Source organism: Capsaspora owczarzaki (genome assembly GCF_000151315.2).
Source record: "Capsaspora owczarzaki ATCC 30864 unplaced genomic scaffold supercont2.1, whole genome shotgun sequence".
In the NCBI taxonomy this organism is placed as follows: domain Eukaryota; class Filasterea; order Ministeriida; family Capsasporidae; genus Capsaspora; species Capsaspora owczarzaki.
In genome coordinates this window covers 3,398,241-3,423,679 of record NW_011887292.1, presented here as the reverse complement: position 1 = coordinate 3,423,679, position 25,439 = coordinate 3,398,241, and the positions used below count along the sequence as shown (strand labels likewise).

At 54.5% G+C, this 25,439-nt stretch overlaps 10 protein-coding genes across 10 annotated transcripts; 5 read left to right on the top strand and 5 right to left on the bottom strand.

Annotated features, from left to right (window-relative positions):
• Position 1: 1 nt before the first annotated feature.
• On the bottom strand, positions 2-3,206 carry CAOG_01069 (acyl-Coenzyme A dehydrogenase). The gene is made up of 5 exons (XM_004365883.2): positions 3,105-3,206; positions 2,718-2,868; positions 1,958-2,047; positions 1,186-1,870; positions 2-1,056 (listed from the first exon to the last, which is right to left on the bottom strand). Exons 1-5 carry the CDS (start codon positions 3,146-3,148, stop codon positions 134-136), a joined length of 1,893 nt encoding a protein of 630 aa, XP_004365940.2. The 5' UTR covers positions 3,149-3,206; the 3' UTR covers positions 2-133.
• Positions 3,207-3,410: 204 nt separating this feature from the next.
• CAOG_08466 (hypothetical protein) lies at positions 3,411-4,398 on the top strand. Its single transcript, XM_011271736.1, has 2 exons — positions 3,411-3,575; positions 3,739-4,398. The coding sequence occupies exons 1-2, from the start codon at positions 3,446-3,448 to the stop codon at positions 4,257-4,259; spliced, it is 651 nt and encodes a 216-aa protein (XP_011270038.1). The 5' UTR covers positions 3,411-3,445; the 3' UTR covers positions 4,260-4,398.
• On the top strand, positions 4,372-6,526 carry CAOG_08465 (hypothetical protein). The gene is made up of 3 exons (XM_011271735.1): positions 4,372-4,578; positions 4,712-4,893; positions 4,967-6,526. Exons 1-3 carry the CDS (start codon positions 4,488-4,490, stop codon positions 6,449-6,451), a joined length of 1,758 nt encoding a protein of 585 aa, XP_011270037.1. The 5' UTR covers positions 4,372-4,487; the 3' UTR covers positions 6,452-6,526.
• CAOG_01066 (thioredoxin domain-containing protein 12) lies at positions 6,451-7,370 on the bottom strand. The gene is made up of 2 exons (XM_004365880.2): positions 7,023-7,370; positions 6,451-6,831 (listed from the first exon to the last, which is right to left on the bottom strand). The coding sequence occupies exons 1-2, from the start codon at positions 7,363-7,365 to the stop codon at positions 6,611-6,613; spliced, it is 564 nt and encodes a 187-aa protein (XP_004365937.1). The 5' UTR covers positions 7,366-7,370; the 3' UTR covers positions 6,451-6,610.
• A 314-nt stretch (positions 7,371-7,684) lies between these two features.
• On the top strand, positions 7,685-10,482 carry CAOG_01065 (cystathionine gamma-lyase). Its single transcript, XM_004365879.2, has 8 exons — positions 7,685-7,866; positions 8,590-8,671; positions 8,844-9,049; positions 9,160-9,427; positions 9,523-9,675; positions 9,802-9,976; positions 10,078-10,216; positions 10,319-10,482. The coding sequence occupies exons 1-8, from the start codon at positions 7,720-7,722 to the stop codon at positions 10,370-10,372; spliced, it is 1,224 nt and encodes a 407-aa protein (XP_004365936.2). The 5' UTR covers positions 7,685-7,719; the 3' UTR covers positions 10,373-10,482.
• A 73-nt stretch (positions 10,483-10,555) lies between these two features.
• Positions 10,556-12,177, top strand: CAOG_01064 (hypothetical protein). Its single transcript, XM_004365878.2, has 4 exons — positions 10,556-11,246; positions 11,334-11,404; positions 11,482-11,727; positions 11,851-12,177. The coding sequence occupies exons 1-4, from the start codon at positions 10,810-10,812 to the stop codon at positions 11,958-11,960; spliced, it is 864 nt and encodes a 287-aa protein (XP_004365935.1). The 5' UTR covers positions 10,556-10,809; the 3' UTR covers positions 11,961-12,177.
• On the bottom strand, positions 11,988-18,371 carry CAOG_01063 (endonuclease/Exonuclease/phosphatase). Its single transcript, XM_004365877.2, has 6 exons — positions 17,447-18,371; positions 15,974-17,165; positions 15,779-15,887; positions 15,036-15,662; positions 14,632-14,936; positions 11,988-14,511 (listed from the first exon to the last, which is right to left on the bottom strand). The coding sequence occupies exons 1-6, from the start codon at positions 18,307-18,309 to the stop codon at positions 12,211-12,213; spliced, it is 5,397 nt and encodes a 1,798-aa protein (XP_004365934.1). The 5' UTR covers positions 18,310-18,371; the 3' UTR covers positions 11,988-12,210.
• A 191-nt stretch (positions 18,372-18,562) lies between these two features.
• CAOG_01062 (hypothetical protein) lies at positions 18,563-20,466 on the top strand. Its single transcript, XM_004365876.2, has 8 exons — positions 18,563-18,754; positions 18,906-18,951; positions 19,153-19,190; positions 19,290-19,357; positions 19,433-19,578; positions 19,664-19,918; positions 20,020-20,165; positions 20,236-20,466. Exons 1-8 carry the CDS (start codon positions 18,605-18,607, stop codon positions 20,362-20,364), a joined length of 978 nt encoding a protein of 325 aa, XP_004365933.1. The 5' UTR covers positions 18,563-18,604; the 3' UTR covers positions 20,365-20,466.
• Positions 20,467-20,623: 157 nt separating this feature from the next.
• On the bottom strand, positions 20,624-23,609 carry CAOG_01061 (hypothetical protein; the record flags this gene model as incomplete). Its single annotated transcript, XM_004365875.2, has 6 exons — positions 20,624-20,991; positions 21,171-21,693; positions 21,830-22,706; positions 22,827-22,909; positions 23,080-23,238; positions 23,406-23,609. 6 exons carry the CDS (start codon positions 23,607-23,609, stop codon positions 20,624-20,626), a joined length of 2,214 nt encoding a protein of 737 aa, XP_004365932.2.
• A 315-nt stretch (positions 23,610-23,924) lies between these two features.
• Positions 23,925-25,427, bottom strand: CAOG_01060 (hypothetical protein; the record flags this gene model as incomplete). Its single annotated transcript, XM_004365874.2, has 2 exons — positions 23,925-25,084; positions 25,307-25,427. 2 exons carry the CDS (start codon positions 25,425-25,427, stop codon positions 23,925-23,927), a joined length of 1,281 nt encoding a protein of 426 aa, XP_004365931.2.
• Positions 25,428-25,439: the final 12 nt, after the last annotated feature.

The window sequence follows — 25,439 nt, the reverse complement described above, 5'->3', positions numbered from 1 at the left end:
AGTGAACCGTTTGTTTTGTTTGACAAGGGATTTGATATTTAAGTGTGCATGTTGAATGCAAAAGGGGAGGGGGGGGGGAGTTCATCACAATGAAAGTGCACAGGACAAGAGAAATAAGGCAACAACCGAGCTATTAGAAACCAATAGGGTGGGAAATGTCGTACGAGCCCTTCTCAAAGATGCTGTCGGCAATGCGGGCGTAGCTGCCGTCGGTGGTCTTGCCGTTCAAGCTGGCAATGTTGCGGCGAATGCGGCGGTGGGCATCCTCGCAGAAGGTGGTGGCAAGCAGCACCTCCTGGTCGGCGGTTGCGGCGCCAGAGTTGAGGGCGTGGGTGGCGCGCGAGAGCACGGCAACAGAGGCGTACAGGTCAATGGCAGCATCGGCAACACGCTTGAGCTTGAGTTGCTGGTCGATGATCTTGCGGCCGTGGGTGATCAGCAGCGAGTCAACGGCGGCGCCGAAGGCAGTGGCCTGGGACTCGACAAGGCCGGCGGGGCCACGGAGCAGCGGGTGCACGCCCTTGATGGTGTCGTGGCCAACGCCGACAATGCGCTTGATGCGCTTGGTGGCCTCCTGGGAAAGAACGCCAAAGTTGGAAATGGGGCTCTTGAGCGCGGCCTGGACCTCCTTGAGATCCTTGCCGGCGTCTTGAATGCCGGTGAGCGCAATGAACATGCGCAGAATTTCGTTGGCACCCTCAAAGATCCTGAAGATGCGCAAGTCGCGCACGACGCGCTCAAAGCCGGCGGCCTTCATGAAGCCAATGCCGCCCATCACCTGCAGGGCCTCATCGGCCACAGACCACGCAGCCTCGGAGGCGAAAACCTTGCTGATGGCAGCCTCGATTTGGTAGTCGTTCGAGCCGCGGTCCATGTTGGCGGCGAGCGTGTAGGCCATCGATTCGGTGGCGTAAATCTTGAGTGCCATCTGGGCAAACTTTTCCTTGATCATGCCAAACTCCTTAATCTTGGAGCCGAACTGGGTGCGGTTGATGGCGTGCTCAGCAGACTTGGCGAGCATGGCCTTCATGGTGCCCGACAGAGCAGCGCCCATGCCTGGTGAGAGGAGAAGTGTGGGGGTGGGGTGGGGGAAACAAAAAGAAATTAGCGGTTGAACGCACACAAACAAACAACTATAAATGCACGAATGCCCTGGCCATCAGCTCTCCACTCTCAACCTCATACCAAAGCGACCATTGTTCAGGATGGCCATGGCAACCTTGAAACCCTCGCCGACTTGGCCGAGGACGTTCTCGACGGGAATCTTGACGTCGTCGAAATAGACTTCGGCAGTGTTGGAGCACTTGATGCCCATCTTGTTCTCGGGCTTGCCGTTGGTGAGGCCGCCGAACGAGCGCTCGACGATAAAGGCAGTGACCTTGTCCTTGAGCTCGCCAGTCTTGCGATCGGGGACCTGGGTCTGTGCAAAGACGGTGAAAATCTCGGCAATGCCGCCGTTGGAAATCCAGATCTTGGAGCCGTTCAAGACCCAGTGCTTGCCGTCGGCCGACAGCTTGGCGCGCGAGCGGATGGAGTTGGCGTCCGAGCCAGAGCTGGGCTCTGTCAGCGCAAAGGCGGCAATGTTCTCGCCGGCAGCGAGCTTGGGCAGGTACTTTGCCTTCTGCTCCTTGGTGCCAAACAGGGTGATGCCCTTGAAGCCGATCGACTGGTGAGCGCCGAGAGCAATGCCGACACCGAGATCGTGCATGCCGACAATCTCGACCAGGCGGGCGTAGCCAGTGTTGGTGAGGCCCAATCCGCCGAGCTCCTCGGGCACCTGCAGGCCGAACGCGCCCATCTCCTTCAACCCATCCCATGCCTCCTTGGAGATGGAGGCGGTTTCGTCGTTCTTGGCGGGGTCGTTGACGGTCTGGAATGGCAAATACGAGTGTGGTGAGCCAATCATCTGTTCTGCGATCAGATCTGATCTGGGGGTGCTAAAGGGGGAATGGCTCACCTCAAAGAACTTGGCGCAAGGGTCGACGAGCATCTGGAGAGTGGACTTGGCCTCCTCGTTGAGGATGGTTGCAGCGGGGAACGGGAAGACCTGTGTGTTGTGCGCAATACAAGCAGTAGGAAAACAGACTTTGAATGAGCGACGGGAGCAACAACAACAACAAAGCAACAAAGCCAACGAACGAGTCATGTCATTCGTGTTTGGGACACCGGTCGTCTCCGGTTCTCAGGTCGGGGTTTGTGATTTGACTGAGCAACTGAAGTGATAATGTTTGTCCTCAGTTGTAAGCCCCGTTTTTGTGATGATCCGATCCATCCAACTCGCTCCATCATCGGATTTGTGTCTGATTCAATCCTCACTCACTCACTCACTCACTCACTCACAAGCGATCAATCTTCTCTGCTGATTGACGAGCGAAGCGTTCATTCAATCATCATAGAATAAAATCATTATCAAATAATCTGTTTTTTTTTTTGTTTTTTTTTTTTTTTGTTTGTTTCGTCGTTTTTCACGTGTTTAGAACGACATCTGACTTTTGAAAATGTTTTCCCTTCCTTTTTGAATGTCGAAGATTGGCAATCAAAGCGAAACGAGCGATCAAATGAAAGAAATGACGCAGCGATCGAATCAAAGTGGATTCGAAGCGAAAGCGAAAGGAAAAGAAGATCAAACCAACAAAACAGAAGAAAAGAGCGAAATTCGCGGTTTTTTTTTTTTTTTTTTTTTTTTTTTTTTTTTGCTTTATGTTTGTTGTACTTGCCTGGGACTCGCGGATGCGACCAGAGAACAGGCCGCGGGCGAACGAGCCGCCTTCCTCATCGTCATGTGCAGCAGCAGCAGACGAGGACGAGCCTGCAGACGCGACGGCGGCGATCGTGAAGGTGCGGGCGGGCTGAACGGAAGCGGCGTTGCTGCTTAAAAAAAAAAAAAAAAAAAAGAAGAAAGAAAACCACAGTGAAGTGAGGAGCAAGCAGGACGAGGTGGTGGAAGGAGATCTCAATGCAATGCAATGACAAGGAGGAACGATCGTCGAGTAAGGAGCGGCGCTGGGAGGACGAAGAGCGAAGAAGCGAGCGAGCGAGCGAGAGAGAGGGGAAGGGTTTGGTTTTGGTTTTGGTTTTGGTTTTGGGTTTTGAGTGTTGGTTACCGAGCGAGCGAACGCGCGGCACCAGTCATGGCAGCGCGCAGCATGGTTGTTTGTGAGGAAACTGTGGGTGAAAAAAAAATTGGAGGACTGCAAAAAACTTACTAGGATGGATTGAAATACTGTAGGGATGAAGCACCAATTGGTACTGTACCAATTGGACAATTCTGCACAGATTTCAAGGTTTTCAAAGGCAGATTTCAGACTCGATCGTTGGACAATGCATGAAACACTGGCATTGGACATTCACACTTCGGATTGCACTGGAAAAAAGTATAGTAGGAATAAAGAAGAAGACCAACCAAGCCAGTCTTTGTTCGATTCCGCATTTGCAAAAAAAAAAAATGACAGTGACGGACGTTGCCGCGACTGCCGTGCTGTACCCCCTGTTCTTGGTGTTTGGCGTGCTCCAGTTTATTGTTGCACTCGTCATCAACACGCCCGCACTCGTCGCATGGGCTCTGTCTGGCAAAGGTGAGGATGATGGGGCCTGTGTTGGCTTGCCTTCCCAAAATCGGATCAATCTCCGACGACCACCTCTCACACGTGAAACGTTCCGAGACTGTGACTGACTGATGAAACTGATTGAACTGAACTGAACTGATTGAACTGAACTGAAACTTTGGCGTTGTTGCAGCCAAGCGCAGGTTCCTCGAGTCGCTGTGGGGCGCCGTGCACAAGCAGCCGTTGGGCAGGGAGCTGATTTCCACGCTGATGGGCATCCTCTCGACGTACACTGGCTCCGTGTCGCCGTTCATTGCTCAAGTGGACGCCACAGAGACGCTCGTCCAGCTGACCGAGCGCCCGTGGCTCCGCAACCCGTTCACCAGCATCCACGCGCTGGCAATCGCGAACGCCGCCGAGCTCGCGAGCGGCCTGCTCGCCACCCGCGCCACCGAGCACTTTGGCGGCCGCGTCATTGTCACCAACATTAGCGTTGCCTACGATCGCAAGGCGCGCGGCGTCATCTCGTGCCACGCGCAGCTCACCCCCGAGCAAGTACGCCAGGTCGAATCGATGGCGTCCAGCGCCCAGGCCGGCAAGCCGGTCGACGAGTCGCTCGTCATCCAAGTCAATGTCCTCGACTCCAAGAAGGAGATTGTCTCTCGCCTCCAAGCGACCTGGGTTGTTCGTGTTTCCGGTGGAAAGCGCGCTTGAGCAATACAGTGCCATACGATCGTTCGTTTCTTTCTCTATCGTTCTATCTCTCTGTCTCTCTCGGCTATGGTTCCAGTCGCGTTCCTATGAGGCTCGACTCGAATTGCATTTACACTACATTACATTACATTTGTCGTCGCTTCAGTCCTTTTTGTCTCTGCACTTCTACTTTTGGTTTTCCCGCCAATTCATCACAATTTTCGTTAGCACAGCGTAACTCACTCCACAATGACCGACGACCTGCTGAAACCGCTCAGCATCCGAATGAGCTATCTTCTCAGACACCCATCCTACCCAGGCCACACGTTCTATCGATCAGGTCAGGAGCATTGCATCTTCGAGTGGCATGACATGACAGCGCGATTTCGTCATCGGGACAGTCAAGTCAACACTTGGTGGAGTCCCACACACTCACTCAACCTTACACGTTCTATTATGTATATATGAAACAGGGTTTGTGCCGCTGCAAGAGTTGGTCGAGGCGCGGCAGATGGACGCGTGGACCGAGAGGGACATTCGCAGCACTGTGCAAACATCCATGAGCGCAGGGCGACTTGCCATCCCGCGCTTTGAAATCATCCAGGTCAACAACATTGAGTATATTCGAGCAAAGTACGGACATTCGATCTCCCTGGTAAAGATTCACTCAAATTTTGACTTGCAAAAATCCCGACGGCACTCAAAACTCAACGCTACGACTGACACAGGAAAACCTCCCGCCAATCCCCGGAGAACCCGTGCCCGTCAAGACATTGTCAGACATGTGCGTGAACGTTGTGTGCAACAACCTGCCGCTCTACGACCTGGAAGGCTTTCCAGACAACCACGTTCTGCAGCAAATCATTTCCGGCTTGCGCGCGCGAGGCAAGTTTGTCGGATCTGCGCTCAAGGTGCTGCTGGTGCGTGGCCTCGAGTCGATTGACTTTTCCAACGTGTATGTCACGGAGGGCAACATGAAGCAACTGGCCAAAAGCTGCCCAAATCTTGCGCACTTGTCTCTGGCCGGCTGTTCGTACTTGGCCACGCCCAATCTGATCGAATTCCTAGCCCCGCGGCTTGTGAACCTGACCACGCTAGACTTCTCGGACTGCACGTACCTCACGGACGCATGCGTGCGGCTGTTGACGCGAAACATTCCGGGGCTCGAAACGTTTGTGCTGGCTGGCGTGAAGCATCTCACCGTTGCAAGCCTCGAGCATCTTGCTGACTACATTGCCGGGCGCGCCGGAAACAACAAGCGCAAGTCAAAGCCCACTTCTGTGGCCAGTGACGAGGCTTTTGGCGACATTCCCAAAGTGCTGCCGCCATCTGGAAGTCGCTTGCAGCTGGTGGACGTTCGCCGCTGCCCTGCCATTACCAGCAAGCTTGCGATCGAATTCAACAAGCTGTTTCAAGCACTCGCGGCACCCCTCCGGCACGATTCTTCGCTTGAAATTCATCTCAAGCACGAGATCTTGGAGCCCCAAATCCAATTCCGCGATCAGACCGATCCCATTGTCGGCCCACTTTCAGGGTTCTACCCAGCGCCTATTCTGCTCGATGGCAAGATGTGGCCGAGCGTGATTCACTTTTTCCAGGCCCAAAAATACCACAACACCCCCGTGGAAGAGACAGTTCGGGCGGCGGCAACTGCAGAGCAGGCCCAGCGATTGGGCCGCGCAACTTATGCGGCACACCCGCTGCGTACCGACTGGGAAGAGATCAAAGTCAGCATCATGCGACGAGGGCTGGAGGCCAAGGTCGCCCAAAACCTGGCCGTGCGCGAGGTGCTGTTGATGACGGGCAAGTCCACGTTGGTGCATGTGAGCATCAGCGATCGAATTTGGGCTGTTCCTGCCGGGCGCATCCCTCGTGGAGGCTGGAAGCGAGATTGTCCGTCTGGCGGCAAGAACATTCTCGGCTGTCTTTTGATGGACATTCGCGATGAAATCCTTGGCATGGACGTCCCCTTGCGCGCCGATGTCACTGACGCCGCTGGTCAGGACGACATTGACCGCGAAATGGACGCGAGTGACGAGGAAGACCTCGAGTATGACGACGAGGACGGCGACGACGACGACGACGATGAAATTCAGGACGAGGCTGACGAGGACTCTGACGATGTTGAAGCTGATGAAGATGGCGACGAGGACGACGACGACGGCGACGGCAACGACGACGCGGACGAGGATGAAACTGGCGACATCTCCTAAAGCAGCGTCCAACAAGTTACAGTATTTGCGCTGAAAGTGGTGCATATTGGATAAATACAACATGCGATTTTCAAGAGTTTCAAAATCACCGAAACAACAACCACTGCACACACCCACACACACACATACGTACACACACACACATTCACCCAAATAGACTTAAAGCTCGGCATGACCAGAGTGCTCGTGAGTGGCGGGCTCAGCGACTTGTTCCGCAGCGTTCTTGAGATTGTTGGCCAAGGCCAGGGCGGCGTGCATCGAGTTGACAATGTCGTTCGGCTGGGCATAAAAGTACTTGTACTTTGGGTTTGGGCTGGTGATTTCTGTGCGAATGCGACCACGGCCGTCCGTGAACATGATGCGCGGAATGTACTTGCCGTCTGTGCGAGCGTCCCGATGGCCCGAGTTTTTTTTTTTTTTTTTGTTTTGTTTTGAGGAGACGGGAGAATATATTCCAAAGTGTTAGAAGGGGGGGGGGGTTTACAATTCCCACGGGAATAGAAAATGCGAGTCTGAGATACATAGCAAAATCCATATGCATCGTTGCTTGTTTGCTTGCTTGCTCCCTTACCGGGTCCAAAGTCGGGCGTGCTGGGCTCCTCGTCGTCAAAGACGTTGATCATGACAAAGTTGTGCGCCTCGTCGAGGACTGGCTTGGCTGCCGCGAACACGGGGCCGAGGCTCTTGCAAGCGCCGCACCACGACTTGTGCACGACAATCATGCCCGGACGCCCCGTGTCTGCGATCAGGCGAATGCCGGCGTCCAGCTTGTACCACGCGTACTTGTCGCCAAAGCCACGGCCGAGCGCGCCGTCAGGGGTGGCCTGAGGACCTGCGGCGTAGCCCACGGCGTAGTGCGCAGCGAACGCGACGCAAAGCGCACTCGCAGCCAGCAGAGCGATCGCAACGCGCATATTGTGCTCAAAGTTGATTTAGTGGCGTGAGTGAGTTTTTAGTAATTTTGGTACAGTACTCTGTTCAAGAGAGCGATGGATGGGAGAGGTCTATGAAGGAGAGAGAGATTGAGAGAGAGAGAGAGATTGAGAGGATCCGGACGTTTACAATTGCAAAATTCGCACAACTCTCGTTTGCTTGGCTTGGCTTTGGTTTTCCACCAATCTGAATCTAAACAACCAAAATGGATGCCATGGACGGATGGACAGCGGAGATTAAACTCAGAAAAGTCTCCGTTCTCCGACGTTTTGTTTGCTCAGTGAGTTCAAGTTCAGTCTTGATACATTCAACAACACAAACCAACACCAGCAAACATGTCCACCACTCCACTTGCTCCCTTCAAGCACTTTGCTACGGACGCCATCCACGCTGGCCAGGAAGCCGACTCTGTGACTGGCGCCGTCGTTGTGCCGCTCAGCCTCGCGACGACCTACAAGCAGGACGCCCCTGCCCAGCACCGCGTAAGCGCTCTCCAACTCCAACTCCAACTCCACTCCAACTCCACTCCACTATAGAACAATAAAGCCAAATCACATCCATCTTAACGCGTTTTGCTGGAGCACGACCAAGTCTGACCTCCTCAATGCAAATCCTATTGCAATGACCGTGACCTCCGTTGAGCAAGTCTCGTGGGCCTTTTTATTTTATTTTATTCGTTGGCTCCCTTCTTCTTATTCCCTTCTTCTTATTGCGCTGTCATTGCTGCGTTTGAAGCTGGCAGTGCAAAAAGTAGTGCGGCTCTGTGTTTGTGTTTGCGTGGTGGCGGAAGAGTGAGAGTGAGTGAGTCAGTGAGTGAGAAGTGGGGGCAAAATCGCGTTGAATCCGTTTCAATTCGGTCGGTGACCGTTCCTACTTGTTGACCCAGAAGGGTACCGGGGTTTTGAAACAGCAAATACGCATTTTTGCACCAAGCGAGTCGAATGGTGATGTGGACGAGGTGGGAAGAGAGGCGGCTGGTCTTTGGGGGGGGGGGCGAGGGAAGGGAATGGGTCACAGTGCTCAAACCGACCACATGCGACAATGAGGCCAGAGGTCCATCATGAAAGAGGAGAGGAGGGCATTGTGTTTGATTGCGTATCAGTGCAGAGATGGGTGCATTGCGTGTGGCTGCATGTGTGGGGTGGCGCTGAGCGCGAACAAGGGCAGGGTTATGGGGTGTGAACTCACTTGTGCTGCTTGGACAGGGATTCGAGTACTCGCGCAGTGGCAACCCGACTCGCAACGCGTACGAGGCGTGCATTGCCAAGCTCGAGGTCGCCAACCACGGTAAGAACAGGGGCTTGGTGTGAGCGGAACGGATGGTGGTTTTAGTTATTGGGTTTGGTTTTGGACACCAACCCAACGACTAACGCGTTTTTTCGCTCTTGCTCCCCGCACGCTTGTCATGCTTAAAAACACTCATGTCAATATGTTCTTGCAAATGAATTGTTTTTGCCAGGCTTTGCTTTCTCGTCTGGTCTTGCGGCCACCGCTACCATCACCCACCTCCTCGCGGCCGGCGACCACCTCATCTGCATGAACGACGTCTATGGTGGCACCAACCGCTACTTTAACAAGGTTGCCACCCGCGACGGCATCCAGGTCTCGATGGTCGACCTCAACAACGAGCAGGCTCTTCGCGCGGCCATCAAGCCAAACACCAAGGTTTGTGCGCAACGTTTTGTGATTGTATTGTCCGGCCACGAGCTGTGTTGTGCTCGACATCCAACTTTCTTCTCTGTTTTTTTTTCTTTTCCTTTTGCCGGTCTGCCTAGCTCGTCTGGATTGAGAGCCCCACCAACCCCACCCTCAAGCTGGTCGACATTGCTGCCGTCTCTAAGATTGTCCACGAACACGCTGGCATTATCGTTGTTGTCGACAACACCTTCATGTCGTCGTACTTCCAACGCCCGCTCACTCTTGGCGCGGACATTGTCATGCACTCTGTCACCAAGTACATGAACGGCCACTCTGATGCTGTCTTTGGCGTTGTCTGCTGCCGCGACGATGCTATTGCCGAGCGTCTTCGCTACTACCAGAACTGTACGCACTGCGCGTTTGTCGGTTGCTTGCGTTGATTGATGTGCTTATTCTCTACATGTCTCTGTGCATGTGTTCGCGCGGTCTGTCTTTTGCAGCGATTGGCGGTGTCCCCTCGCCGTTCGACTGCTACCTCGCTCTTCGTGGTGTCAAGACGCTTGCTGTGCGCATGAAGGCACACATGAGCAACGCGCTCGCCATCGCCAAGTTCCTCGAAAACTCGGACCGCGTCGATGAAGTTATCTACCCTGGTGAGCACCGTTCCGGTTTTTTTTTTCGGTTGTTGGTTGCTGCATTGTTTTTGTCGATCGAGAGGAGAGCGCAACTCATTTTGCGCCACACCTCCTCCTCCCACTGCTCTCGTCGTACAACAACAGGTCTTCCTTCCCACCCCCAGCACGAGCTCGCCAACCGTCAATGCTCTGGCTACACTGGCGTTGTCAGCTTCCGCATCAAGGGCGACATGACCACTTCCAAGAAGTTCTTTGAGAAGATCCACCTGTTTACCCTTGCCGAGAGTCTTGGCGCTGTTGAGAGCTTGGCCGAGCTTCCGTACGTGTTGTTTGTTTTCGCAAGCCTTTTTGGGGTGAATCATTTCTGCTTGGTGCGATGTGTGTGTGTTCTGACTTTGAAGCCGCGCCTTGCAATTGTAGCGCCATCATGACCCACGCCAGTGTCAGCGCCGAGGAGCGCGCCAAGCTCGGCATTTCGGACACGCTCATCCGCCTGTCTGTCGGCATTGAGGATGAGGAGGACTTGGTTGAGGATCTCCGTGCCGCTCTTGCTTACGCTGTACGCCGCATTTTTTTCATCGTGATGCCGCGTCTTGTGTGTATATGTGCATGCATTGTGTGGGAACAACGACTTACACGTTGTGCCTTTGTTGGGATGCAGGTTTCGGACGAGCTCGCCAAGAAGCCCAAGCAAAAGTTTGTTGCCACCGCCTAAAGCCGCACTGCACTTCTTGTGGTTTTTGTTTCTGTGTGTGTTTTTGTAATTTCTTGGTGTTCCAAACACAATTCTGCCATTGATACTAGTACAATGCATTCAGTGTGAAATTTTCTCACCTCCTTCAGTTTGAACGGTCGCTTTTTCGGCGTATTTGAGTTGTTTCTCGTCGTGTTGCTTTCTGTTTTTCCTTTCTTTTTTTTCTTCGTGTTTCGCTCTATTGAAAAACCAAGCACAATTCGAGCCCAGTCTTGTTCGTTCGCTTCGGCGTCGCGTTCAATCGCTGTTGAAGGAACGCAAAAGCAACAACTCGAAGCAGAACAAAAAGAGAGCGGCCAAAACTTCAAACATTGCGCAACAATCGAATTTTGGCAGCTTCGTTTGCCTTGATTCTGTTGAACTGAAAAACCTTTGCTTAAACGAGGTCGCCCAGAGCCATGTCGAAGCACGCCACGCAGAGCAAGGCCCGGGGCGGCGGCGAGAAGCTGGCGTCGAGAGTCGTGTCGGCGGCGGGGCACTCTTCAAGCGCACGTGCCGGTCCTGCAGCAGTGCATTCGTCGCACTCGTCCGCACGCAGCCAGGCCCCAAGGCTGCGACTGGACGACAGTGACACGTATGATGACGAGGAATTCGACGACCACTACGAGGACGCGGACGACTACGACGGCCGTGCTGCCGACGAGTTCGACGACGCCAACGCCTTCAATGCGAAACTTGATGACACAAGTGCCATGATGGCCGCGGTGGCCCTCGCAAGCACTCAGGACGCTGCGGCCATGCTCACAGAGCTTGGCGAGAATGTGTGCGCCATCTGCCTGGAAGATATGTTTGACGAGTCCAAGGCCCAGCTCCCGCCCTGCCTCCATGAATTCTGGTGAGGCGTGTTTGTTGCTGCGCTTCTGCTGTCGCTTGTGTCGTTGCATGAATCGCTGACTGCATCATCATCTCTGTTATCATACAGCATTCGCTGTGTATTAACGTGGTCGACAGTCCGATCGTGCTGCCCGCTCTGCAAGACCGAGTTTTCGCATGGTAAAAAATATCATCAACATTGCGTTCGCGCGCTTCTGTTGCCCGCCAACTCTCATTCATTGAAATTGGCGCGACAGTCTCAACCCACTTTGGGCTCGACGGTGCATTCAACGCTCAACGTATGCCAAACCTCGCGTGTCTTCTGGTCAAGGCACGGTGGCTGGGTATCACCCAGTCCGAGTATTGCCTGCGGGTATCTGCGGACGATGCCTCGACTGCCGAGCTGCCAGCAGAAGACGAATACGACTTTGACGATGAGTTTGACGACTCTTCCTTCTCTCAAGGGAAAGGGAAGGCTGGACAGCGAGCGAGGGTTTCGCAAGGTGAGTGCGTGCTTTTTTTTTTTTTTTTTTGTGAAAACCAGGTTTGAGAATCTGTCAGCAGCATCATTTGCTCACTCAACAACCTGTGACGCCTCACCCACTTGGCCCCCGACATGACTTTAGGCATGTTTAACGTCTACGGGCGCGGGTTTCCGCCTCCGCAGGTACCCGGAACGGGCTCCCGGCGGGCCAAGAAGAAGAAAAACGCTGCTTTCAGCACCAATGAACGTTGAAGCAATGTGTTGTCGTGAAGTGCAAGCGGTCAAGAATTGCAAACATGTTGGCCAACTATTGACAACGTCACAAAAAAAAACACGGTTTGCACACGAGCAGCCCGCACCAGAAGGACGGAACTGTCAAACCAAACAAAACCAACAGAGCAGCACGACAGAACGCGAAACAAACACAAACACTACTACAAAATGAATAAACAAATCGAACAGCAAACAATATGCCAAAAAAAAAAGAGAGCTTTTGCTCACTCTAGCAAAAGCTTTCGCGCCATGTTATCACTTGCTGCATCAGCGCAGCACGTGTCGCCGCGTCAGTAATGGCCATTTGGTCCAAATCCTCTTCTTCGAGTTGGCGGAGGACGGACAAGTCATCAAAGCCATGTGTTACAAAAGTGGATTCCAGGTGTTGAAGATGAACTCGGACCAAAAAGTCGTGCAACGAAGCTGGAGGTTTGTTCGCCTTGAGCAAGACAGAGATGGTTCGGTGCTTCTCGGCGTGAATGTCGCTCAGCTTGCGCTCGTCCTTGACATGGTGCGCACTCGCAAGCGCCGAAGCGTCCGACAAGGTCTGCGACAAGGCTGCGTCGATACTATCGTCCCATTCCATCGATGCAGTCAGATCGTCAAGAGAAGAACGCACAGCAGGAGTCGCGGCGGCAGCTTGACCCGCAAGCACACTCGCAACAGCTGGCTGGGAGGGTTCCGGAGCAGTAGTTGATTCTGCAGCTTGTACCGCAGAGGAAATCTGGAAGGATTCAGCGGTGCTCTCGGCCTGGCCATCGCGCTTTGCCGAACTGGGTTCGGGATCGGATGCAGGAACAGTCGCTGCAGCGGCAACAGAGCTGTCTACCTTAATCACGCTCTGGGGGCGAGCGGGCTTTGCGGGCTTGGGTTTGAGCGCTGCTGGAGGCGACGGCTTGGCTACAGCTCTCGGCAAAGCAGACTCGGCAGCAACAGGTGCGACGAGAGAAGAAAGCTCTGGTGCTTCAGCGACGGCAGAGGAGGAGGAGGAGGAGGTGGTGGTGATGGAAGAGGAGGCGGTGGATTCCGAAGCGACAGCATTTTCTGGTGTCGGCGCAATCCGTTCTGTCTCATTGAAATCTCCAGAGCTCGCCGGTTTCACCACAACCTCTGCAGGTGCTGGATCAGGCACCGACAAAGTGGTCTCAGCGTCCGTCACAGCCGGCTGTGGGGCGCTTTCGCTTGCATCTGTGGGGGTGGTGGTGGCGGTGGTGGTGGTGGTAGGCTGGGCTTCTGAAACGGCAACAACCTCGGGCGCTGCAGCAGTCACGGAAACAGCGGCAGGAGGAGGTGGGGCGTTTCGAAGCATTTGCAGCTCGGTCAAGGAGTGCTGGAGCTCGGCGTGCACATTCCTGGACTGGCGTCGGTCGTTCTTCAGGAAGGGCTCCAGAACGACAGGTGCCACGACGGCGCTGGTTTGGGCCCGAGGAGCGGCGTACTCGTTTGAAGGGGAAGCGGCTGTCGGGTGCTGGTGGTCGAGGCTGTTCTCAACCAACCACTCGGCGGCGCGCTCGACGTTGAAGTTGTGCATTTTCAGCGCGCGTAGACCGTCGTCCGTGCTGAAGCCCTCTCCAACGAGCTCCTGCAGCTGAGACAGCTCGCGCGCATGCTGCTGCGAGCGCGAGGATGCGGGAGTGGCGTATTCGGATGGCTGCGTGTTGGCTGCGTCGGTCCGACGGGAAGCAAGCGATGAGGTGTTTGCATAAATTGCTGCTGCACCGGGCTGCTGATCGGGCGAGGAGGCAGCCGCAGCCCGTGGGACCACATTTCCATAGATGGCCGAGGCGGGCATGGACACTGGAGCGACAGGCGCCGGTGCACTGCGTTTCGTGCTGGTTGGCACGGCGTACTCGCTTGGAGCAGCACCGGCGGGGCCTGCAGTCGCACTGGGCTGCGCGGGAGCAGCATCGGCGGGAGTTCCAGCCCAGCTGCGGCGGTTTGCATTCGATGTCGCCGGAGGCTTGAGCGGCGAGTGCGAGCTGCTGCTGTTGGCGATGGCCGGAGGGAGCGCCTGGCTGATGGAACTGCGCCATGGCATGGCCTGGTGTCGCCCAACAACGCGGACCGAAGACGACGAACTGAGCACAGACACGTCGTCACCGTCAGAGTTGCCCTTTTGACTGAAGTCGTGCAACCTGACGGAGGCATCGCCCGTAAGGGTACCAGTCAGCTCTCCGCGATGAAGGAGGTCACAGGAGAGCGGGACGGGGTTGTCGCTAAACAGGAAGAGCAGCGAAATGGCACACTCGCCCAGCGACTCGTCCGTGTCGACCTGCTTGACTGTCATGAGCAGGTACTGGGTCTCAAGGTAGCCCCGCTCGGACGAAATCGGCGTAATTTCCGGGAAATCGCTGCGCGTCCACATGGGCGAGACCTCTAGGTTGTTCAGCGTGGAGTGGCGCCGGTCGCGGTCGCTCGCCCACAACCTGTTCGGGCGCGTCTTGACGGGATTCTCCAAGCAGAGACCGTGGAACTCGAGCGTGAATCGAAGGGGTCGATCGCGCTTCCCAGTCGCAATGGGTGTTTTGAACTGTTGGAGCAAAGTCGGAGGGCCAAAACAGAGAGTGGGTGAGCGAATGTCCCCAAATTCTTCCTTGAGAAACACAAAAAGAAGAAAAAAAAACCAAAAAAAAAACCAAAGCAAACATACCTTGACAGTGAGCGAGTGAAAGTCAACGCGGAAGCTCTCGGGAGAGGCAGCGTGCATGGACGATGGCAGGTACTGGGTGATGAGGCCAACCGCAAACGACGAAAACACGGGCGAGTGATCGCTCGTCACAATGTTGTTGGAGCAGCCGTAGCTGACCACTTCCATGGTGGTGTTGGGGAATGAGCGCCACAGCACACGATCGCACCACGACGGCGTGTTGGTTCGTGTTTTCTTTTGCGTGTCGTAGTTTGCGCGCGTTCCTCGCTCATAGCGATACGTCGGCGCGAAAGCGATAGGAGCCTCCTCTGTTTGTGTCATGAGCAGGTTAGCACAACAAGGAAAGACAAATGCAAAGCACGGACAAAAAGCAACCCCCCAAGACAAACAACCCCCCCTCCCCATACCAAATCCGTGGAAGGCGGCGCCTTGGCGCTTGGCTCGAAGCAACTGGTCGTGCATCAAAAGCTTCTCCCATTGACGGGCGGAGATCATTTCAAGCACCTGTGGCGGCGCGAAATCGATGCGGTAGTTGAGATCGCCAAACCAGAAGAGATGGTGGAACTGGGAGACAATGTCAAAGCCCGTCAGCTCCTTCTGACCAAGATTGAGTCCTTTGATAATTTCGTAGAACTGCGCGTTGCGGCGTGCGACCTTCTCGGAGCCAGAGGCCAAGTGCGAGTTGACAAAGCAGAACGAGGTGCCCTCAAAGAAGAGCGACACTCCGACCGCGCCCTTGTTGCCGAGCGCGTTTGCAATGCCTGTGGCTACATGCGACTGCTGCACGTGACTGACTTTGTGCATGTAGATGGCACGCACGAGCACAACAAGACGCATCTGCCACTGGCTGCAAACCGCGACGACCTCGTACTTGTCCTCGCCGCCCAAGTGCTTTTTCAGATGAGCAATCCACTCGTTTTCCTTGACCGACCCTTCTTGCGTGCCAATCACCACAATGTCGTGGAAAAAATTTGAATCAGGCAAGGCGTTGCAGTTCAACCAGGTTGACAGGTCTTCTGGTGGCTTTGCGTTGCCTGTTGAGAACAAGGTGGATTTTAAGGAAGCATCATGAGATTTCGAGTCCAAATTCAAGCATCAGGTGGGCCAGCTTTGGCAAGTCTGTTTTTTTTTTTGGTTTTGTCTGCTTTACCCAAGTTCCAGGTGCCGACATAGACCGAGACTTTGCTCTTCTGGCGTGGCGCAGCAGTAGAGTGGATGTTTTTCAGTTGTTGCATCAGCTGACAGAATTGCTCTCGAGTCTACGACGCATGCAAACATGAGTTACAAACCAACACAGTGGACGCAACATTATCAAGCACCACGATGCTCGATGCTGCTTGCTCACCTTTGCATCAGAGAAGGCAAAGTCCTTTCGACCCAAAAGATGCACTTTGATGCCCAAACGCTTCTTATCGGACCGCGACTTGATCAGCTGAAGAATGTTGTTTTGCTCAAACACTTTCTTGTTCAGAAGCAACGTGCCCTTGAGCATATCGATGGTCAGCTGAGCCTTGCTGCGAATGGCGCCTTCTGCCTTGATGTGCGTGACGGCAAAGGCATACACCCCCTGCGAAACCTTGAGCTGTTGAATGTCTGCAGCCTGATCCAACCGGGTGGTGTGCTGGCAGGTTCGATCGTGCAGTGTGAGGGCAATCGCACGATCGGTACGAGATACCAACTCGCGCGCTGCCGACAACCGCGAGTTGAGCGAGCCAAAGTTGCCATACTCGTCAGCATAGCCACTCGTGTCCATGCCAGAGTAGACTGGAAGAGAGCTCGTCGTTGCCTCGAAATCTTCGCCGCGATCATCGTCCATGATACTCGTGGGGGACGTGGGTGTGGGTGTCGAGTTGAACGGCTGCGAAGAGCTTCCTGACGCCGCAGACGTGGGAGCAGTGGAGTCGACGCTGGGAGGTTGTGTCGGGTCGACCGTGAGAATCCTGTGCAGAGCCTCCACGCGTTTGGTGAACTTTGCGAGCTCCTGTTCAAACGCATCGGTCGCGGTGCAGAGCAGGGCACGCACATGGCGCGCGGTCGAGCCGGATTTGGCGGCGTTGGCGTCTTGGCAGATAAAGTTCTCAAAGTACTGGCGCAGCATGAAGGCAAACTCGGAATCGGTCTTGAGCGACGTCGTCTGCTCTTTTGCGAGCCGCGACATGAAGACCGAAGTCAGAGAGCAGAGCTCTTGCGCATCGCCACGCGGCAGGGCAGTGGTGGAAGCCGACGGAGCAGGCGCAGGTGCCTTGGAGGCTGAGGACTGGGCCGTGGAGGCAAGGAATGGGTTGCGCGAGGGTGCCGGCACCGAGTACGGGCTTGATGTTGTCGTCGATGTCGGAGTAACGTCGTACACAAATGCGCGCTCGAATGGATAGCGCAACGTGCAAGCAATTCCGCCGTCGTCCATCGAGTAGTGCTGCACCAGTGCATTCAGTGTCTCAAAGTGAGGCGTGGTGTGATTGTCGGTTGGTTCCAGGTGAAAGTGAGAGGTGCTTGCATCGCGCAGAATGCGGTATTGCGTGACGCGGCCGTCTTGCGTGCTGTTCAGGTGCAAACAACCAATGGAAAGCAGAGCAGAGCGTCAGAGGGATGATGAGTTGCATGTCACTTGTGGATTTGTGAATGAGCTCAGGCAGTTCATAAAAAGCGTGTCGAGCAAAAAAAGATTGTGAGACGAAGCCCTCGAACGTCGAATGGAAAAGGGCACAAGTTTTTGCTCTTTGGCGCGATCAAACAAGACGAGACAGAGAAGCATGCAAAAGTAACCCTGGAAGAAGGATGCAACAAAAACAAACAAACGCAAGACAAGCGCATTACTCACCCGACACAAAGGACGTAGGCATTGGATGTGGTTTCCGAGCCACGCACAAGGAAGACGCCGTGGATGCCGCACGCGCCGAGCAACCGCTCCGTATCACTGCGTCCAAGCTGGTGATGGAACCACGGCGGATCATCCGTTTCGCTTTCGTCCGAGAGAACCACAGGGGTCGGCGCAGGCGACGAGACTTCAGTAGAAGCAGGAGCAGCAGGAGCAAGAGGAGCAGCTGGAGCAGCAGGCGAGCTGGTGCCCGGGACTCGCCGCGGCGGAATCACTGGCGCAGCGCTACCTGGCGCCGATGGCAATGCGCTTGCAGACGACGACGGCGACAGCGCGCGGGAGCCGCCAGATGCGCTCGCGCGAGCCCAGTTCATGTAGACATGGTCATCGTCCACTTCAATGCGAGCGGCGCCAGGACGCGGGGCGATCGGCGGCGGTGCGCCTGAGGCAGCGGCTCCAGGTTGCTGTTGTTGTTGCTGCTGCTGCTGTTGCTGTTGCTGTTGCGGCGGGGGCGGGCGCGCTGGGCTCGGTTGGTCGGCCGAGGACGAGTGTGCAAGCCCTGGTCGAGCGCCCCCTCCAACCGCAGGCTTCGGAGCCACCTGCGGCTGGCCTCCTGCTAGTGCTGGTGCTGAGCCGAATGAAGATGAAGGCGATGATGCTGGTGCGGATTGGCTGGCGAGCGCGGGCTTTGTGCCTGGCTGCGGCCTCGGTCGGGGCACAGAGTACAATCCATCGCCAGCATTAGCAGCAGGAGCAGGAGCAGCAGCAGGAGCAGCCTCGGTCGCTCGGCGCGCTGCTGCTGCTGCAGACGAGATGGGCACTGCGTATTCAGCCTCGGCACCAGGGCGCTGCGAGGGTGCAGACATGGCGCGAGCAGTTGAGTCGAGTTGGATGGTTGGGGGAAAAAAAAAGAAAAAAAAAAAAAAAAAACAAAAACAAAAACAAAAAAAAAAAAAAAAGTGATCGTTTGGGATTGTGGCGGAGCTAGCTTGATTTTGAAAGGCGCTCCGCTTCCCCCCATTGCTGCAGCAATGAAGAATATTCATCTCGCTTCTATTGAATAGATTCAAAAAAATAATGCAATGCACGAATTCAATCTGATGCTCACTCCTGTTTTTGTTTTCCTTCAATCTTCTTTCTTTTCAAACAAAACAAGCAGACATGCATTCGGTGATTGCCCACGCTGATGCGTTGCTCGCGTTTGTCTACTTGGCGATTGTCGGTCTCGTCGTGTACGCAGCCACGGGTCCCTTGAGCGACGCCAACTTCTGGGCTTCCTACACACAAGACCCTGGTCCATGGTGCGAGCGGGTACGTTGGTTGTTTCTGGGGGGAGAAGCAAGTCAGAGCGTCGAATCCAAATTTTCGACCCAGGAATTTCCAAAATTTCGCATCGAAGCGCTCCCAGCAACAACTCACCTGCGCCGAGGCTGTGCTTTTCCGATGCTTTTGTCACATGCAGGATCGCTCGCGAGCATTTGTGCGAGAACCAAGCAACGCGTTCACTGGTACGTTTACTTTCGGGTGTTGGTTGGGGGGGGGGGTTCGGTCAAATTTGGCGTTCGTTCGATGGTTTCAACGCCAGACACCGATGCGCCAAATTGGAAGAATCCAATCCCCCCCCCCGCAAGATTGAGCATTGAACGCAGAACTGGGAATACAGTACTAATGCGTTTCGCATGAATGCTGTGGTTGCTCACCTTTGACAGACTTTTCGTTCTTGGCGGCTGGCATCTGCATGATTGCGGTAAGATGATGCTCAGAACAAGAGATGATCGAGATCAAGTGCATGGCATTACTGTACATACATGCATCGATTGATTCTGACCTTGTTTCATGTACGCAGTGTGCCGCACGAGACCTCAAGCACCTGCGTTCGCACGGATTGGAATCACAACAGGCGAATCCGCTCGGGTAAAGCTGTGCCATTGATCGAATGCCTGCTTTGGGGGTTTATGGGCTTGCATGCTGACTCTGTACACACTGCAGTGGCACGACACAAGCCTCTTCCGTCAACAAGGCGCGACCCTTGAACTTGATTCGCGCCAATCCCATTCTTTCCGTTGTGTTTGGAGTCATCAACATTGTGCATGCAGTCGGAACCTTTACTAATCACTCGTGCCGTTGCCTTGAAGGTACGGCCTGCCACATGTGTGATTGTCAAAGCTAATTCTACAATGCTGACAAACTCCCTCATTCTCTTTATTGAAATTAAATCAGGTCACATTCTTGATGTCGCTGGCATGTATTCCGTCATCTACCTATTCCTGTGTCTCAGTGCCCTCAAGTACATTCACGGCGCTGTGGTGCTGGCAGCCAAAGAGAAGCCGCTGACCTTGAGCGATGCGACGTTGCCCGACCGCGCAATTGCTGCGTTTCTGCTTTGCCTCGCGGCTGGAGTGTTTGGCCTCTACCAGATTTCACAACTTCCGTATTCGGATGCTCGCACTGCCCCACGGGAGACACTGACAGTCGGTACGTATTCTCTGGCTGGGGCGCGAAACCTTTGTCGTTGCTCAGCCACCGCGTTCTGACTTGTTTTTGTGTTTGGCTTCTTGGAACGTGGCATTGCACAGCTTCCATGGTTATTGTTGCATTGATTCTGCATGCCGCATATGCGCATGCTGTTCGCTCGCGCATTGCATCTCAACCTCGACTGATTGTGATTGCCGTCTTGCTCCTCATCGCCGCTTTTGGTTTGCACCAGATGGATATTGCTCGCGTAAGCACCAGTCTCACTCGATTTGGCTTGCTCCCGATGAAACAAGGCTCTCACATTGTGTGGACGACAGATTCTTTGCAATCCAGACAGCCTGTTCCAAGGGCACGCAGCATGGCACGTCATGACCTGTGGTTCGCTGTCGCTCGTGTACAGTTATCATCGCAATGAGCGATGGCGCACATCTGAGACCTCTCAGTAGCTCGCAGCCGACAAAAGTGCATAGAGCTGGGCTCTGCTCGATGTTTGCAAAATTGTATATTACACCGTGATTGAAAGAGGAAACTGAAGAGGAAACTGAAACTATATTACAAACACTGACTATCAAACACAAGGGGGGGGGGGAATTGTTAAAACATGAACTTAATCTTTGTGCGAGAGGGAGAAAGTAAAAAAAAAAAGCCTAAACCCGTCTGAAGAAAAAGGAGAGGAGGTGGGGGGGGGAGAGAGAAGAGAAATCGCTAGGATTGAGAGGAGATGGGACGCGAGCCATTGTGTCCTCGCGAGGACGAGGCATATTGGTTGTGGGCCCATCCAGAGCCCACAGAGCCCGCTGGTTGCAGTTGGGGGCAATGCAGCCCTACAGCGGCAGTCGTTGGGGCGGGGCTGGTCTGATGGGAAGAGTAAGAGGGAGGTGGCGTCTTGATGGATGTGATCGATTCAAAGGAAGGGCTCATCATGACTGCACTCGAGTCCAGCACTGTTCTGCAGCGACTGAGCGTGGGCTCGTCTTTCGCCACCTCGAGACCCGCCACCGTCGCTGCAAGTGCCCCGCCACCGTCGCTGCAAGTGCCTCCTCCAGGCGGCCGAGTTGCTCGAGGGCTTTTGACTTGCGAAAGCAAAAAAAAAAAAAAAAAAAAAAAAGAAGAAAAAAAAAAAAAAAAGAAGAAAAAAAAAAAAAAAGAAGAAAAAAAAAAAAAAAAAAAAAAGTCAGAGACAAGCTGAAGCACTCCCTACTTTCTCCCCCCACTCCAAGAAGCCGCGGTATTTTTTCGCTGACTGACTGACTGACCTTGATCCAATTTGGGTCGAGCTTGAGACACAAGTCAGAGTCACGAAGCACATTCTGGTAATCTTCCTGGACAAGGAAAGCAGCTGCGCGGTTGCTGTAAAGCAAGACGTTGCTCGGATCAATCTCCAGGCCTTGCGAATAGAGCTGCAGGGCTTTCTGCGTCGCGCCCGACTGGAAGGCTGTGTTGCCTTGCACTCGAAGCTGGTCTGCAAGCAGATGGTTGACTCGCGCCAGCGCCCGCTTTCCAAAGCCGTCGGGATCGAAGAGTTCGGCCTCGTCGGTTGCCTGCAACTCTGACACTGGCGGCCGGTTGGGATTGAGATGCAAGGGAAAGAGCCGAGTCACGAAAAAGTGCGCCGTGGGGCACTCGGAATACGCCGGTGGAAGCGGCTGCAGCGAACCCTCCTGAGGCGGCTGTGTTACAAACGGGAGGCAGCGCTCTGCGGACAGCAGGTAGGCCGACCGAGCCTCGTTCAGAAAGTTGAGCCGCTCGAGTAATCGTCCAAGTACCGAAAACCCCTGATCAGCATTAGAAGCAAGCAAACAAAAAAAAAATAAGCAAAAATAATCATAGAAAAGAGAATACACGACCAAAAAGGCGTGGGATGAGCGTCGCACTCTCCAAGGACTCGTTCACAAAATCGACAAAACATACCTTGAAATAGTACGGACGCAACCGAATCGCCTGCAAACAGTCGTCGAGCGCGGCACCATACCGTTGCTGCATTATGTGCACTTTGGTGCGGAGGAGCAGCTCGTAGTTGCACAGCGGCCGCGGCAACGATGACAAGGCGTTCAGTACCGGATCCGCACGACCAGCCCAATAATGCAGATGCAGATCGTACAGAAAGCCCGGATCGCCGAAATAATCCGCCGTTGGTGACATGGCGGCGTCGTCGCTAGGATAGCTGGGCAGGAGCTCGTGATTGGAAGCGCTCGGCATTGGTGGATGCAAAGCCTCCGCGATCATGCTGGACACACGCGCCACAGAGTAACGCGAACTGAGCTTGAAGCAAATGTGCACGCGCTTGCGCGAGAGAGGCGTCATCGCCCCGTTGGTAAAGCGAGACAGCGTAATGTAGCCATCCGGCGCGCGCTCGTTGCGGTTTGGTAGGATGACAGACAGGCCTTCAACCACATGATCGCCGTCGACAAACGAAGTGGCCCCAGAATTGCTATTCTCATTCCCAGTTTCGCCGTCCGCCTGTGGTCCGCTCCGGTCACCAACAGAGCAAGCGTGGACGGAGGAGGAGGAGGATGCTTGTAATGAGCTTGGGTCGTCTCCAGAATTTGGAGCGGAGGACAGGGACGACGAGGATCGTGACGACGAGAGGGACGAGGTGGTGGAAGTGAAAGATGTGTTGCGTTGCCGCAGCGCCGTCTCTGCTTGCGGGCTCTCATTGTTGAAAGCTCCAAACGGAGGGATTGAGTGTTCTGAGCTCATTGGCGAGGGCGGGATTGGCTCGTTCGCACCCAGCGCTTCGCTCAACGGAATTACCGGCGCAGCTCTCAAGTCTCGCAAAATGGGTTGTCTGTGATGGAACAAGAGCATCAAGAGCGCAATGTTAGTATCATGCCCGCCTCGGGTTGGGGGGGGGGGTTTGGGCGGCTCGCATGAAACGAGCCAAAAGGAATGAACAGCTGGCTTTTACCTTGTGTAAGCCAGAAACATGGGCTTGCCGCCAGCGTTCAGAGCCGCTTCCGCTCCTCCGTACGTTTTCACAATAACAGAATACTGCCCAATGGGGGAAATTGCGGAGAGCAACCAAAAGACCGACGAGTGGTGAGCAAATGGTTGGTTCTACAACAAAGCTCCGAATCAAAAAAAAAAAAAAAAAAAAAAAAAAAAAAAAAAAAAAGCTCGCTTCAAACAGCCAAAAGCCACAGCAACGCAAGGCAACTCACGCCGGGTGGCACTGGGTCGGAGTCTGAGAGCAGACGAATGTCGGTGAGCGGCCGAGAGCAGGAGGCGTCGCGCTTGAAGCAGAGGACGAGCTTGCGGCTTTTCCGCTTGATGCCCTTGTTGAGGTTGGCCGAGTGTCCCAGCGGCGACCGCGTAATCACCTGAGCAAGCAGTACCCCAAAAAGCGCGGTTGTTCAAACAAAAGGACGCAACTCGCACAATGAGACATGTGCACCGAGGCAGAAGTGAAGAAATGACGAGCGTTGACCTCAACACCCGAAAAAAAAAAAAAAAAAAAAGTCACCCGATTGTCGTTGCATTGCATTACATGATAGCCGGGCGGCGGGGTCTCCTTCTCGATGAGCAGCAGACCAATGTCCGAGATGGGTCCCGACATGCTCGGCATCAACGGCGGCGGTGGCGCCATCGTTGCAGCTGCACCTATGACGGAAGCAAGCGCAGCCGTTTCGCCGGCTTCGGCTTCGGCTGCTTGTATTGGGTCGGCTGCTTGTATCCGTCGGTCACCCGGCATGGTGTTGCGTGTTGGCTCAACAGATCACCACGCATGCACAGCCGAGAGCGAAGCGGAACGGTTTTTCACAGCAGCCAAAACCAAAACAAACGAACAAAACAAAAAGAATCGCTGTTTCTGATAATGGATTGGCAGCGTTGGGTGTTTTGCAATTCTGGACTGCCAAAAAAAGCTGACCATCAGCATAGCAGCACCGTAACTCAATCAACTAGGACTTGGATCGTGTGCATCGGTACGAGGAAGAAGCAAAAAGCACGGGCAGAAACCAGAATTTGTATTGTTTGTTAATTGTTTTTGACGTTACTGTACTTTGGCTTAAAGCGAGCTCGAAACGGCGGTGGGATCGTCTCGCAATGCTTCATAGATGAGCAAACCAATGACAGAAGACGGCACCGCTCGATACAGCGAGGACGTAAAGCCAGCCGTCATGCCAGACCAACCAAGCTGGCGGGCTGCGATCTGCATCGCGGCAAAGGTGACACGGCGCCCTGCCGCTATTGTGTGCGCAAGGGTTTCGTGTTTTAAAGCGCCGAGAGGATGTGCAACGGCCTGGTAACCGGCTCCGGCAAGGCTTCCAGCCAGTATCACCGCCATGTAGTGGTGGTGGTGGTAGTGGTGGTGTGGTCGCGAAGAATGTGATGTTTTCGTGTCGAGCTCGAGTGTTTCGAACAGCTCTTCAAAGTTGCGTTGCTGGAAGGCGCGAGAGACACGAAAGGCGATATTCCCTTGGAGCAGCGTCAGCGTCTGCTCGTACACTTGGAAAAAGACGCCATACCCTAGGATGCCACGAACCAGTCCGATTGTCAGCCCGCTGTACAGCCCGAGGACGCCGCTTTGCCGATACACCTCAAGCAGCGATGACCAAAGCCCCATCCTGGCATGCAGAGTCGGTGCCAGTGGCCGTGCGCTCGGGCTGTGCGACACGGGTTGGCTTATTGCCTTGTTGTCCAATGCCGCAGACTGCTCGGAAACAAGCGACGACTGTGCAAAGTGGTGGATGGGCGTTGCAGACGCGACATTCCGATAGGCCAACGCAGCACTCATCTCTGCCGAGACGCGGCGCAGGTAGAACCAATGGGTCGAGTCAATCGGATTGGCGATGATGGCGTTGACGGCACCGGCAAGAGCTCCCGCCTGCATTGCGTGCAGCCCGCCGACAGTGAGGTTGAAGTCAAAGCGCTTCGTCGTGGGCGTTGACGCGTAGGGGTGCAGGCGAGCATGCAGCGCAGAGTTGGGTTCGGCATCTGCCTGCCGCGCCGCCTTGGCAATCTGATCAAGCCAGCGAGCATCGAGAGCAGACCGAGCCTCCGTGTAGGTGAAGAAGACCACGCTCCCAAGCATCGCGTTGATGAGAATGGGCGGAATCAGGAAATGCATGTAGCTTCGCAGCGATTCGCTCCGCCACATTTGGGAGTAGACTTGAGTTCTTGTAAACTGGTGGTCTGGGTTGGCAATATTGTGTAGTTTTCTGAGATCTAACACCAAGTCCATTCAAAGACAATCACGTAAGCATTGGCTTGTTTGTTTTGTTTGTTTTGTGCATGTTGACGTTGATCGTTTTTGGGTTGAATCTGAGCCAACAAGTTTGTGTCTTGGCGAAACGGCCACTCCCTCTCCCTCAGATTTGAACGTTGGTTTTGCAGCTCCAAAGCATAACAACGGCAATGGAAGGAAGGTTGGCGTCAAAAAAACCTTACCATGGATGGCTCGCAAGCGGAGGACTTCGGTCGAGTCGAGGCCGGGCCGGAACACTTTGAGCGGGTGTTTGTAAATCTCGCCGAGCACACGAGCGAGGGCGCGACTGGTGCCGCCCGCCAGCGAAGTGACGTC